The following is a 15000-nucleotide window of genomic DNA, read 5'->3' as shown; positions in this document are numbered from 1 at the left end:
ATTTGGAAGCTGGAGCTGAAGCAGAAGTTTTCGTGTGTCCTTTCTGTTTCTTTTAGGTGGAGATGGCACATAGTTGAGAGGGTGGGGAACGAATAGCACAAGTTGCCTTCCTGGCAGCCTCATATGAGCGACAAGTGTTAACCACCTCATTAACTCCTCACCCTCAATTCCCATCAGAATTATCATCTTGAGTTGAGTCTCCTCACATACTGAAGAATTCCCAGGGCAGACGTCCACTTCCTCGGCGACATGTTTGAGTCGTACATAAAAATATGAGAATGCTTCTCCCTCTGACTGCTTACAGCTTAAGAGTCTTCCTTCCTCCCTTCAGGAGAAACAGCCACAGGCTTGATAAGGAGTCCCCAACAGTAATCTTCCCTTACTTTCTTATATTTATACAGCTTAGAGATTAAGTGTTATTTACGTGACGGCTCGAGTCACGTGATTACATTCTTTTTATCTAAGTTGCTTTTGTTATATAAAAAAATAGTTTCACGTAGTTAGTTACTCGGCTTCCTGGTGGAAGCGTTATAGTCACCATTCCGTTTCATAATAGTTCTGTTTCTTTCTCTTTCTTTGCCTACAATCGTTTGCTAAACGCTGTCATTTGTTTAAGTTCCCGGGTCACTAGGGGTTAAGGGGTTTTTCGTTTAATGGTGCATATTTGATTTTTTTGGTTATATTTGTTATGCCCTCGAACAAGGTCAGATAGGGTCATAATCTCTTACTACATCTGTTTTAAGAACAGTGTCATATCATCTTACATCCCTGAGATCCTCCGGTAGCAATGGCCAGAGTTGGGTCAGCACGTTCTTTCTCTCTCGTCGACTCCTCTCCCTGTATCTATCCTCAGACAAAGGCCTACTGGAATAAAACGCCCAGATACAAAACTAGACTTTATTTGCAAATTTAACGAAAGTATTTCAGCAAAAGCTACGGTCATGAAATGGAGTGACACACCCTCTAAAAATGGAAATCAGAACTAGAGGAAATTCAGACTCACATTCAATCGAATTAATGATTCTAGACCAACCAATACTAGTGACTAACACCCTGGTCACCAAACAAAATGAAGAGGTCATAATTATCCTAGACCAAAATAAATGTCTTATAGTATGTTAAAAGGACACTTCTAAAATATTCGTTTTCGGAGGACGAACCCAGAATTCCTGTTAAAAGAAACATAGCATATATTGAAACCTGAAATGGTGTATAAAGAAAAGACATTTAAAACAGAAAAATGCATAATGGAGAATAGAACGGGAAAATGCATAATGGAGAAACAAAGGAGTTTTACTGCAACCAAACTGGGTATTCCACAAAATGTCTGGAAAAAATATGTGTTAATGAGTTATCTTACTCACATTCTGTGGCTGCAAATAAACGTTTCTCACAGTGACTGTTCTTATTCACTAACACTTCTCAAAGAATGAATCACCCAGCTGCAAATTGAAGTGAATAGCTATTGTAGGGTCCTTGATAATATACATATTAGAGCGTGCGCATATGCACGCACTCACTTAATAACCCCTCCCCGGAAGTGTGACGACACCGGTTCAATGCTCGAAGGATCACAACGCTTCCATCAATCTGTCACGTTGTCTCCATGCATTTTGTCCATGATCAGAAGGTACAAATGAACGCGTCGGATACCCGCTGTATCTAACTGCGGAAACCACCAACGTCAACATAAATGCCACCTGCACCGGAGATACCTTTTCACAGGCCAGCACATAGTTTGATAAGAGACTTAATATATTCTCTGAATTTTTTAATTTCTCACCTGCTGTGTTTTAGTGTCAGTTTTGCTTTTAATTTCATGATTTCTACGTGCTTTCTTTCTTGTGTTAAGTCTCTCTCTCTCTCTCTCTCTCTCTCTCTCTCTCTCTCTCTCTCTCTCTCTCTCTCTCTCTCTCTCTCTCTCAAAAGCGTAAGGAATGAAATGAAACCAGACCAGATGGTAAAAGTGACATGTGTAATTAACAAATGCAAATAGAAAAAAAGGGGAACAACCCTTTGGATTAGCTCAACTTCTTGGAGACTACTACAACACGGAGGTACTTACAACAGTAGTAGACTAGAATCTCTTCTTTGTTTTAAATTCTTTTTTACAATGGCTATACTTACGGGGACTACCACCAACAGCTTACAAATCACCTTGACTACCTCGTCTCAGTCAAGTATCAGTCCAGTCAAGCTAATTAGGCCTAAGCCAGTGTAGGCCTGAAAAACACCAGGTATGAACTAATCCGTTAGGCTTCTTCGAAGTTGGGATTCATATAACAAAGTGACTAGCAAGAATTCCCATAGAAAAGTTGACCTCAGGTTACCTTTGAATTCATAGTTTTTTCGTCATTTTTATTTCTTTTTAGAGTGAGATTATGATGTCCACAGGACCTTTTACAATTTCGATTTACGTCATCTTGTTTATTTTTTTTAGAATAAGTATATGGTAGGTATAAGACTTAGAGGTAACGTGTTGACTTGAAAATGCAAAAATTGCTTTGACATTCTGCGGTCACACTTGGCAAATGAGAACGCGGGAGACGAGAGACTCTCTCTCTCTCTTAGCGTCGTTACACTGACTAGCGTAATCTTAAAATGATTAATATGTCCCCCAAAATAGATTAATTCTCTTAACATTCAATAGCTTGAGCTCTATATAGATTTTTGACCTCTTTACGAATCGAGTGAATTAGACCCACTTTTACGAAAGCCTCTGGTATTGACTTGGAGCAAGAAAATTCCGTTATTAGAAAAATTTGAAAAAAAGCAGTAGCTGATTTCGTTACGTTTCGAAAGAAAAGTATTTTAGATTATTATAAGACTTGGCAAAAGTTCAAGTGCTAATAGGATTTTATAAAGCATTGTTTTTGTATTTTTCAAAACCTAGTTCACTGAGTATCACAATACTTTTGAGTCGCAGTTTGTTACTGGAAATTGAATTCAATTTCTCTCTTGAATTGAGTCAACTGAAGAATTCTGATTTAAATTATTCAATGAATTTAGGACCAAGTGTCAAGGAACCTCTCTGGTGTTTACAAACAGTAACAAGCTGCGACGTCAGCGCTTCATAAATGCAAATAGGCCTACATGAACCTCACACACTAGACTCAAAACACGACTCTCATCTAGTAGGCTCTTGCCTGGGTCATGAGCCTCTGAAGTCCTGAAGCGAAGAAGAAGAATTATTGTTGGTGTTTTGGCTGGTACCCCCCTTCCCACCCCCTGAGAGATCGCCAGTGGTCCCCTTGGCCCTCTCCACGACGAAGACGACCTCCTTCTTGGGATTGGTTTCCTCGGGACTTCTTCTCATCTCTTCTGCCGGAGATGATGACGACGACGACGATGAAGGCGGCGGCTTCGAGTTGCAGGTGGCGCTGCTGTCGTCGACAGCCACCTTCTCGTCAGAGCTCTCTGACGAAGTCGCTGCCGCCGATACGGGAACGGAGGTCGTCGTGCTGTTGCTGTACCTGCGGCAGTCTAGGATGGAACAGGGTCGCGACGGGGAGGACTCTGTCGCGTCTTTGGAGGAGGTTGCTGGTTCCTTCTGCGGGAGGCTGCTGCTGGCGCCTTCCTCCAAGGACAAGGTGATGAGCGGCAGTGGCTTTACGAGTCGCGGCGCCGGTTTGACCTTTTTGGGCTTCCTCTTCTCGATTTTGATTGGACCCTTTTTAATTTGCCGTCCCACCACCTGAGGGAATACAATAAAAAAAATGATTTAAATTTAATTTGATTTTAATATTATATATATTTATATATATAATTCGATATATATATATATATATAATATATTATATATATATATATATATATATTATATATATATATATATATATATATATTATATATATATATATATATATATATATATATATATATATATATATATAAAACAGTTCAGATTAAAGACTAAAATTTAATAGTCAACACTAACTTTGCAGTCTAATACAGATCTACACAGCCACAAACAGCAACAAAAACTCAAAATAAGAACAAAAAACTCTCCCACACTAACTTTAAAACACGTGCAACTTAAAACTCACCTGGAGATTAACGCCCAGGTAGGGAGGGTTAGGTATGGACTTTTCGCTGTCTCTGTACGCCAACTCAAAATGCCCCGTGTCAGCAGTTTTCACGTGTTTGTAGTCTATCACGACTGAAAAAAAATTATATTTGAGTTATATATTAAAAAGGTTTTTTGACATTGGGATTTATTATTATTATTATTATTATTATTATTATTATTATTATTATTATTATTATTATTATTATTATTATTATTATTATTATTATTACTATTATTATTAAGATGAAACTATTCTATCAGAATGAAACCTAAATTCATATGGCTTGTAATTCAAGCTTCCCAGTTATTATTATTATTATTATTATTATTATTATTATTATTATTATTATTATTATTATTATTATTATTATTATTATTATTCAGGAGATGAACCCTATTCATATGGAACAAGCCCATAGGGGCCATTAACTTGAAATTCAAGCTTCCAAGGAATATTACGGTTCTTAAGCAAGGAGTTAATGAAGGTAATGGGAAATACAGAAAGAAGAGATCACTTATTAAGAAAACAAATTAATAAACCAATAAATAAATAGATAAAGAAAATGTAAGTAAATTGTTAAAATGCAAGGTGAATAGTACTAGGGTAGTAATGCATTGCAACTTTTTCGAAGTCCCAATTTCACAACATAGTCAGGGAGACTGGTGGGTGCATAAAAAGTTTTGTTGCTCTTGCTCTCGCTGTCCGGCAAGCGTTCTGTCATATAAACATTAAAATATAACAATAATTGGAGCCTGTGAAGGTCCGCGGTAACCAATTCGGCGCCGAAAAATTTTTCATTGGGAGTCATTGTTAATGAGCTATAGGCGCGTCCCTCGGTTATCCACACTGCCCCAATAATTTTGTACTGCGGAAAACAGTCTCCCGTCGTGCAGTTGGAACTTCAAAAGTTCAAGCGAAAATGAATGACTACCATAACACTATTCTCCTTGGATTTTAATACATTTTTGCCTATTTATTAATTTATTTTTTCTTTTTTTAATAAGTGGTATCTCTTCTGTATTTCCCTTGACCTCCTCTCACTACTTCCTAATGAACACCATATTTTTTGGAAGCCTGAATTTCAAGTCAATAACCCCTTTGGTGGGCTTGTTCCATATGCAGAGGACTCATCTTCTTAATAATAATAATAAACATTATAAATAATGATTTAATGACATATATAATTACCTTTTATTACATCTTGTAGGCACTGAGCACACATTCTCCTGGTGACGCTGGTGGTTGGAGCCATGCAAGGGGAGGAGTTGATCTCAATAAGCCACGGCCTAAAGGAGAAGAGGAATAAAAACTGCTGAATGGACACTGTTTGAATGTATCTTAGGAAAATAATTTATAAGATGTTTCCTTTTTTTGTTCCCTTATGATTGTACCTGATCACTTCTTTTTAATTTATGTTATATTAATTTCGATCAAACTGTTATAGAAGAAATAGTTTTCCTTTGTACATCAATGTAAAGGTAATATTTACTCTGGGGAATCTTCTCTGGTTATGTTAATAAGTTTATTCACATTTACTTATGATAAAGGATTTATTTCTGATGAATTTTGTATACTTTATAATAAAGATTTATTTGTAATGAATTTCATATATCCATACTAAAACGGAGAGTATAGGGAAATTACTAGCGTTTAGAAATGTGGGAAATAGTTTTCCCTTGCTGCAATTACATTAAAACTATTCATGTTAAATTCTTACTTATTTTCTCTTTATAAATATATATATATATATATATATATATGTGTGTGTGTGTGTGTGTGTGTGTGTGGTATACATAAATGTATATAATCTGGTCACTTCTCTCCTCTCTCTCTCTCTCTCTCTCTCTCTCTCTCTCTCTCTCTCTATATATATATATATATATATATATATATATATATTTATATATAAGGTGTGTGTGTGTGTGTGTATGCATGTACATATATATATATATAATATTTTAAACATGTTCATCAGTATTTTATGGTCTTTGCTGACTTTTCACTTTGTAATATTTCTTTTTGAGAGGTCATAATTTTGAAAAAAAAAGGCTTTATATTATTGCAGTGTCTTTAAGAAAAAAAACGGCTTATTTTATTAATATATAAAAGGGTAAACAAAATATCGAGATAATTTACTTGGAAAAACAGCCTAAAATCTTCTGTAAATCAATTAAAGTTCTCTTAATAAATAAAATGTTTAGATATATGAATTGCTGTCACAGACACCGTGAGTTGTACGTTAATATTTGTGAGCATAGACCTATGTGTATTTTTCTTGACGGTATGTGCGATAGTGCGTTGTGGCGCCAATGACCACAACACCTGCGACGCCAGTAAACCCAAGAAAATCAATGAGAACAACAGATCCTCAATACCATAAGCCCTTCCAAAGAATTCAAATTCACCTAAGATCCTCGGTGAGCATGAAATCGGCGCCGAACAGCTCGAATCCATGCTTGAAAGTGTCCATCTCGACCTGAGCGGCCAACATGGCCGCCACCAGAGCGTCTCTCATCCCAGGGTAGATGACTTCGTCCCACATGTGCTCTTTCTTGAGGCCTCTGGGAAAGAAGATATAACAGGTTCTGTTTGTGCTATTTCGCTGCTTCTCATTATAATAATAATACTAATAAAAGTGTTTTTCACTGTTATAATGATGATTATATTAATAAAGGAATTATCAACAACGAAAACATTAGCAATAATAGCAATAGGCCTAATGATTGCAAGATCACAGACACCTGCAGAGGTAATGAGTAGTAATAGTTAAAACGCAATAAAATAAAATAAAATAATTAAAAACAACATTAATAACGATCATTACATTACGGGCAACAACAGTTATATCAATTAACTCCCAATAACTAATATAATATGTGACAACGTCCGCCCTCCCACTGTCACTTACCGCAGGTACTCCTTGAACTGTTGACAGTCCCACATATTCTCCTCTGGCAGTTCACCGCTCCTTTCCCCGTTCAGGTACTTGCACTGGATGGCGTTGTTGCTGAGGTGGATGGCCTCGTTGTTGTTCGTCAGGTCATACTGCTGCGAGCAGAACCTCAGGTAACATTCCCTGAAAAGGTTGATGTTAAAGGCTGACGTCATCAAGTAGTCAGAGAGGTTAGAGGTAAACACGCCATGTTTACATAATCAAATTGAGCATTTGATTTTATGATTGGTCACCGCATCACAACATGTTGGAGATCACTGTAATGGAACGACGACTGACTACAAATGGCGCTTAGTATCATTGGTTATAGTATATTTCGTTTAAGAATATAGACAAGTGAAATGAAAACGCAATTCATCATTACCCAAAAGGGAATACAGTTAAAAAAAGATTGAACTCTTCTCCTTGACAGTGTCATAAGAATACTGGAAATAGTCTGACGTACTGATAAAGAGCCTGTTCAGGAAACCAAAACTCGAAAAAGCCTCTTACAGTCCGTCTCTCTCTAGAACTCCATTCAAGGTAATCGCAGTTCGTTATAATGACCTGTCTGTTATGAAAAAACACTAAATACCACTACTGTCATTGTTGCTGTTAATATTATCATAAGTTCCGGTTTGAGTACCTGAATTCACGGGAGCAGTGGCAAAGAAGAAGATGTTATTCAGCCAAAACAAAACAACGGCCGCTCGACATTCCATGAGTGAGTGTCTTGAAATAGTGTTATCATATTATGTCATGATGTGAAATCGGGTTTGCATTTAAGGGGGGCATCCCGATATGTCATTCGAGAGTACCTTAAGTGCGTTTATAGGTCGGTTTCACCGTAAAATTAGTATTGTGAAACCAAATCAGTGCTCAAGTTCAGCCCAGCCGGAGCGGTTCAACTCGAAGCTTAGTCTCCAAATAAAATGTGAGTACAATGGTTGACTTTTTAAGAATTTTCTGCCGTTCATGTTGCTCCATTTCTTCATTAATAAACTTTAGCTATACTTCAGAATTCGAAAAGCCGGCTAGGGCAAGTAATGTAACCTGTGCCGAGGCCGTGAAAGCACTTGGTTGGACAAATTTCACTGAATCATCAGGAGAATACACCAAACAATAATATTTTCATGAAATAAAATCAGTTACCGAAATCATGTCGTGTCAGGCCTTGTAGTTTCATCAAAATTGGTAGGTTAGTCTAATATCCCTCTTGAAAACAACGATTGCCTGGTGGCTAGGCTAATTGTTAATTTCACGAGTAGGCTAATCTTTCGCAAATTGCCCATCATAACACACAGATAGTATTTATGGATACTTTTTAGGTTTTCTAATCGTAATAAGTCAAGATATGTGTTATTTTTCGGAAGACTCCATTTTATAATTTATAATTTATATTTTATAATTTATATTTTATAATTTATATTTTATAATTTATATTTTTCTTGGGTAAATCACATCAAAACAAAAAATTTCTTCTCAGTACATAACATTCGCAAATGCTTAATACCAGAGAAAAATAATCAAATTACGTCTTAAAGGGTTTGACATTACGACTTCACCCACCTCCATAGCTAATACACGGCAAAATGTAATGCAGTAAAACACCCTACTAGTAGGTTGGGCGATAGGTTAGTATTATTAGGTTCTTTTAGTGTCCTATCATTTCCTAGCCCATTTTTGCATGTAAAACCCAAAATGGTTTTTCATGCAAAAATGGCTGGCTGGCGCCTAACTTCAGTGGCTGGCTAAAGTCTTCCGGAAAATTACCAAGATATGTACTAAATGTAAGTGAATGAGACGTGCAACTTCGGCGTTTTTTTTTTTTTATTAAAAATGCTTGTGTTCCTCGGAAAGCCAGTAGTTATAGACCTAGTTTTGGCGCCATTACGCATGCATTCAGTTACGAACGAAAAATACTTATTTCTACTAAGTCTAACGGCGGTTATGTATTCATAAATTTCACGTTGTTTGTTAATAAGCTGGGAATAAACTGACGGACTAAAACGGAATTTGTGTGCTTTTGGGGTGGGCTAAGCTCGTTAATACCACATAGCCTAGGCGGAAGTATGTTTTTTTTTTTTTTATAATTAGGTCACTAACTTTCCCGTAACCAGACTTGTGAAGGTAAGAGCTGCATTGATGCTGTATAGATGGTTCGGTAATAAATGCAAGATGAGGTACTTCAGGGTAGGTTAAACAACAAATGACTGTCTAATAGGTATTGACGCCCACATGAAATGGATTGTAGTCAAATCTAGCCTCACCAAAGATGCAACCCCTCCCCCACCCCATCAGGGCTCCTCGACACCTCTTCCCTTCCCTATCAACCTACAGATTCTTACGTAACGACCGTAAATACCATTTATTACTTTGTACTAGGTTTCAAATGGTCATTCTTCGTCTGTATGCTGTATCGATATTGCCATTATGGGCCGTTTTTTTTTTTAAGATACTATGCCGTCAATTTTAAAGTTATATGGTATGTTTGCCTTAGAAAGCAGATTTTGAACCTTAAAACCTGTTCAGGCTAATCTTATAGCCTCTCTTTGTCTCTCTCTTTATACTCTCATCTCTCTCTCTCACTCTCTCTCTCTCTCTCTCTCTTCTTTTTTAACATTTACCTCAGTGGAAAGTCTGATTAGTAAAGCTCGTAGCATATAAGATTTTTCAGTGAACTTTACTAACTAATAATAATAATAATAATAATATTAATAGGTTATTGACACGTCATTGTCCAATAAGCTCTAATTGGTCGAATTAAACCAAGACCTTGAATAAAACGTTCACGTTCCTGTTACTACTACTAGCTACTAAATGATGTGCTGATATTAGAAATGTCTGTTGTAATAATTTTTCGAAGATAAGCCATTTCAATAAGTTAGTTATTTCATTTTTGCATGAAAAAATCCATTTTGGTTTTTCAGGCAAAAATTGCCACTAATGATAAGGTAGTAAAAGAACTACTAACCTCGTAAATTTCACTGAATTATCAAGTTTAGTTGGTGACCAGCATTGTCTTACCTAACACGTCCTTTTTTACCGCCATTAGGCATAAACATAGGTTATGCCGAGAAGAAATTTTTCGTTTTGATGTGATTTACCGAAGAAAAATATATATTATAACATGGCTGGAGTTGAAAATAACCGGCTTTTTACAGTGTTATCTAAACGATAAACGTTATCCTAGCTGAATCAGTCTAATAGCCTCAATCATTCCGCAAATGCAGTCACAAATGAATCCAGCCATCTGGACCAGTCACATTTTCTTTGGTCGCCTCGTTTTCTATGAGAGCTTAATTGACTAACTATTATATTTTTTTCTTAGGATCTTTATTCATAGAGTGAAAAGCAGTCCTGATCTATAGGGTTTACTGTTCCTAAGTATAATTCCTCTGAAATGATGTTGGTGGTTTCTTAAAGTAATTAAACATAGCCAGAGGTAAGTAATGTTAGTTGGGGGGGTATGAATAAAAGCAAATGTCAAACGATTATATAAAAAAAGCGAAGTTCTGCACTAGGCCTTTTACTTATTTTACCATCTTACCACAACTCACGGGCTGCCCATGGACAAGAGCTAATGGCATAAGGCCGGCAGTGGGATCCGAGGTGAGGTTCTTGAAGAAAAAAAAAAATGGCTAAGTGTGGGAGAAGCATTTTTGTAGGGTGTTAGATTTGAGGGAGAACTAAGAAAAAAAATGGTAATATGATTAGTAAGGAGGTAGGCAATAGAGGGAGGGACGTGGTGGGGAGCGGGGTATGTTACCAGGGTAGTGATCTGTATGGATTAGTTAGGTAAGAGACGGTAAGAGTAAATAAAAAATCGAAAAGGAAAAATAAAGCATGGTGCATTAGTTACTCAAAATATTCTGTAAAGCTATTCTGTTTCCCTGTTTGATAATACGTTGGAAGCTAATTATCTTTGGCAAATAATAATAATAATAATAATAATAATAATAATGATAATAATAATATTATTATTATTATTATTAATGTCATCATGTATGTGTATTATTATTATTTATATGAACCTTATTCATATGGAACAAGCCCTGAGGACTATTATTGAGTGAAAGCTTCCAAAATATAGTTCGTTGGGAAATAGAGAAGGTAGGGAAATACCGAAAGAAGAAGTCTACTTATTAAAAAGAATCGTTGAATGAATATATTAATACAGAGATAAAAACGTAATAAAATGCAAGGAGAATATAATAATAATAATAATAATTTTAATAATAATTTTTTCTCCAAAAAATCTCTCTGGCAGCGTCTCACGTCACCAACTGCCAACATACCAAGCATAATGTGAAACCACTTGGCAACAAGATTAACACACAGACGTCAGTCATGAGACAACGAAGAAGAAGAAGAAGAAGAAGAAGAAGAAGAAGAAGGAGAAGAAGAAGAAGAAGAAGAAGAAGGAGAGGCTAATTATAACATACTTTCAGACTGGTCTTCAGCTCTGAGTAAATAATAAAAAAAAAAAAAAAGAAGGGTGTAACCGAGAAGACTCACGAACATTGTCTGATCTTTCCAGCGCAAAATCGGAGCAAGCACGTAGCCTACTTCTTGCAGTGGGGATCATTTGTTCATAATTTTGATGGATGAGAGACGCAAGCTGAGAACAAGATAAGGGAATGTTTCGTGAAATGGTGTTTTAATTATACATGCAAGAATGCAAGTTGCGTCATTTCTTGTGGGATTTTCTACAGCAAAAGTAATGCCGATATTCGTTGAAGAGTACATTTTAAAATTCAGGTGTCTCGTCTAAATACGGTAACGTTGCATTTTGTACCATTACACTATCGTAATGCCAAGGTGAACGCATATCCAACCCAGTATTAATTTCTCAGTTATGGTGAGCCATTTGGAGCGTCTAGCTATTAGCTTTTAAAATTATAATATATATATATATATATATATATATATATATATATATATATATATATATATATATATATACAGTATATATATGTGTGCATATATATATATATATATATATATATATATATATATATATATATATATATATATATATATATATATATATATATATATATATATATATATATATATAATCCCGTTCTCAACAAAATACGCTTATTTTCAATTTGATATGTTTCTTATTAAGACTTTCTCCCTTTTAGTCTATTTTTGTTTACCTAGTGATTCGTTTTTGATCCCTTTGAATTAATTCATGTATACATTGCCAATCTTATCACACACATAATTTTGAAGTTGATGAGACTTCTATGAAAAGTAATCATAATTTCCATTACGCGTTTCCCTATGGCAAAATGACCATTGGCTCTGTGCGATTATCAGTCACAAAGCAAAAAAGAGTACACACAAGCAAAAGACAAAATGCAAAACTCTGCCCTGTAACAGTGGAAACTATACAAAAAAATAATAATGATAAAAAGCCAGAATCCACACACAGTAAACTGCATTCGCCACGTATCCAACCCAATTTCCAATCTGCTGACAACCTGGCCCCACCCCTCCCCGTCCCGTCCCGTCCCCGTCCCTACCCTCCCTTCCCGTCCCCGTCCCCTACCCCCCTTCCCCTGTCCCCTACCCCGTCCCTTCCCGTCCCCGTCCCCTCCCGTCCCGTCCCCGTCCCCTCCCCGTCCCCGTCCCTGTCCCCCACCCCGTCCCCCCTGTCCCCGTCCGTCCCTTCCCCGTCCCCGTCCCCGTCCCCTACCCCGTCCCCTTCCCCGTCCCCGTCCCTGTCCCCTACCCCTACCCCGTCCCCTTCCCCGTCCCTTCCCCGTCCCCGTCCCCGTCCCCGTCCCCAGTCCGTCGCCGTGCCGGAAGTAAACCCACACGTGCAGAGGATTCCAGTCGGTGACCATAAACCACTGCCGGATGTCGAATTTCGTGTTGTGGATGAGTAAAGGGCGCTCTGCGGGCGGACAGAGAGAGAGAATTCTGTAGTAGTCACGGCATTGAATCGGAGAAGGTGATATTTTGTAGGTTATATGGGTGAGTTGTAGATGCGATATGTTGCGAGTATTGGTTTGCTGTGCGTTTGGCGCATTGCGAGTGAAAGGTTTTAACGTTTTCTGATGTTGATTTTAGAACGAGATGAGGCTCTTTTATACGTAGTTTAACTGAAAGAGTTGACTTTTGATGTTGTTGATTTAAAAAAAAAAAAAAAGAAAGGGACAGGTCGGTTTGTTTCAAGTAAAAGAGTTTACCTTAAAAAATAATTAAAACTACAAGAGACTTGACTTGTTCTCTTGTTAGGTTAATTTCATGGCGAACCTTGGAATTTCGTCAGTTAATTCCTGGTTTACATTGTAATAAACTAACAATTAATCCTTTCAGTATTGCTTATGTATGGATTCTTTGACTTTTAGTAAGGGGCAAAATAGAAAGGATTAGCTCAACAGAATAGATAAATATAAACCCAAGCAAATACACACGCTCACAAATGATGCTTTTCGAGTGATTTTATGTATTTATTTTTTATTTTAGAGAAGTTATTTCATCAAAAGAAAACTCATAACACGTTAGCTTCTGCTCTCATAGATAGATGTTTACCCATCTATCTTGGCAAGTCCAATTCTCATTGATGGAGTAATATGATGAGAATATGAATTGCATCTGCCTGGAAAATAAAACTATTAAGCGTTGCCATTTGAGATTCGTCTGGGCAGTTAGCCAATCAGCTGATCAACCGCGTGACAGAACAATAAGGTAATGATAATGTTAATAATAAAAAAAAAAGGAATTTGGACAGAAGTGGTCCCTTACCCATGTACTTTTGTACGACGTACTTGGTCTCGTAAATGAGCGGCGACTGCACAAGAGCCAAGATCTCCTCCAGGTGGTTCATCATGAAGATCCCTCGGCCCCGCGACTGGGCGCCGGGCTTCACGATCCACAGGTTTCTCAGGCCGTCCATGGACAGCTGGGGCCAGAAGGGCACTACCCTCTCGACGGCCGATTCGCATTCGGAGACCAGTTGCTGAAAGAGGCACAGGGTTAGAAAGAAATTGACAGATGGCCGCCATCTTATTGCATTTCCCTTTGTCTTACTCTGACTTCCTAATGAGCACCATATTCTTTGACAGCTTGAATTTCAAGGCAATGATCCCTTTGGGCGTGTTCCACATGAATAGGGTTCATCTTCTGAATAATAATAATAATAATAATAATAATAATAATAATAATAATAATAATAATAATAATAATAATTACCTGTTGTCATTAGGAAGCCGGCAAGACTGGAATTTGTTTCTTGGAAATTAATATGCCTGTTGATGCTGATATGCGTAAAACCTCAGTTAGGTTAGGTTAATCCACTTTTGGTTCAGCTGTCATAGTTTTCAGTCAGTGCCATTGTTATTTTTAAGAATGTTTATAAGATTATTATTATATAAATCACTATCATCCCAATAATAGACGAGACTGAAGTTGAATTGCAGGTGTGTCAGGCCCAGTGTAACTGGAGCTAACTAACCTAACATAACTTTGAATATGAATCGAAATGATTTGGGCCCAACGGGACATGCTCCCCATAAATCAGATTTCACCCAGATTTGTATTCTTGCTGTCGTGAATTCATCTTCATATTTCCGGGGTCTCCATTTATTTCTTAATTACACTTTATAAAAACCTTTAAGATTACTCGTTCCTCTGCGTCATAACCATTTTCAAATAAATATTTTCTGGAGTCACTTCCTATCTGTCATCATTCTAGTATACCCAATTCGAGACTATTTCCGGGATTCAGAACTAAACACGAACATGTCACTAACATGTCGCCAACTTGCGTTTGTGCTTCCCCAGAATCTGTTTGCTTGAATGTCCTCCTTAGTTCGCCGGAGTTTGACAGTTGGGGCCGAAAGTTTTCGTGAACTTAGATCTACAGAAGACTTCGTGTTTCCTTCTTTGGGTTTATTAAGTAATTGGACAACTTAAATTTGAGGAATGCACTGAGGCAAATGTATGCATACCACACGAACACACAGACACATTTATATATTA

General features: G+C 37.1%; 1 protein-coding gene across 1 annotated transcript in view; it reads right to left on the bottom strand.

Annotated features, from left to right (window-relative positions):
* Positions 1 to 1956: 1956 nt before the first annotated feature.
* LOC136834199 (tubulin glycylase 3E-like) overlaps positions 1957 to 15000 on the bottom strand; it is a 148231-nt gene continuing 135187 nt past the window's right edge. Inside the window, 7 exon segments of the mRNA XM_067096478.1 lie at positions 1957 to 3694; positions 4047 to 4159; positions 5259 to 5356; positions 6476 to 6631; positions 6979 to 7146; positions 12817 to 12910; positions 13765 to 13978. Coding sequence (XP_066952579.1) covers positions 3152 to 3694; positions 4047 to 4159; positions 5259 to 5356; positions 6476 to 6631; positions 6979 to 7146; positions 12817 to 12910; positions 13765 to 13978 — 1386 coding nt within the window. The 3' untranslated portion in view covers positions 1957 to 3151.

Source organism: Macrobrachium rosenbergii, chromosome 53 (genome assembly GCF_040412425.1).
Source record: "Macrobrachium rosenbergii isolate ZJJX-2024 chromosome 53, ASM4041242v1, whole genome shotgun sequence".
Classification (NCBI taxonomy): Eukaryota; Metazoa; Arthropoda; class Malacostraca; order Decapoda; family Palaemonidae; genus Macrobrachium; species Macrobrachium rosenbergii.
Note: the sequence above shows the minus strand (reverse complement) of the source record. Positions and strands in the feature narration are given on the sequence as shown.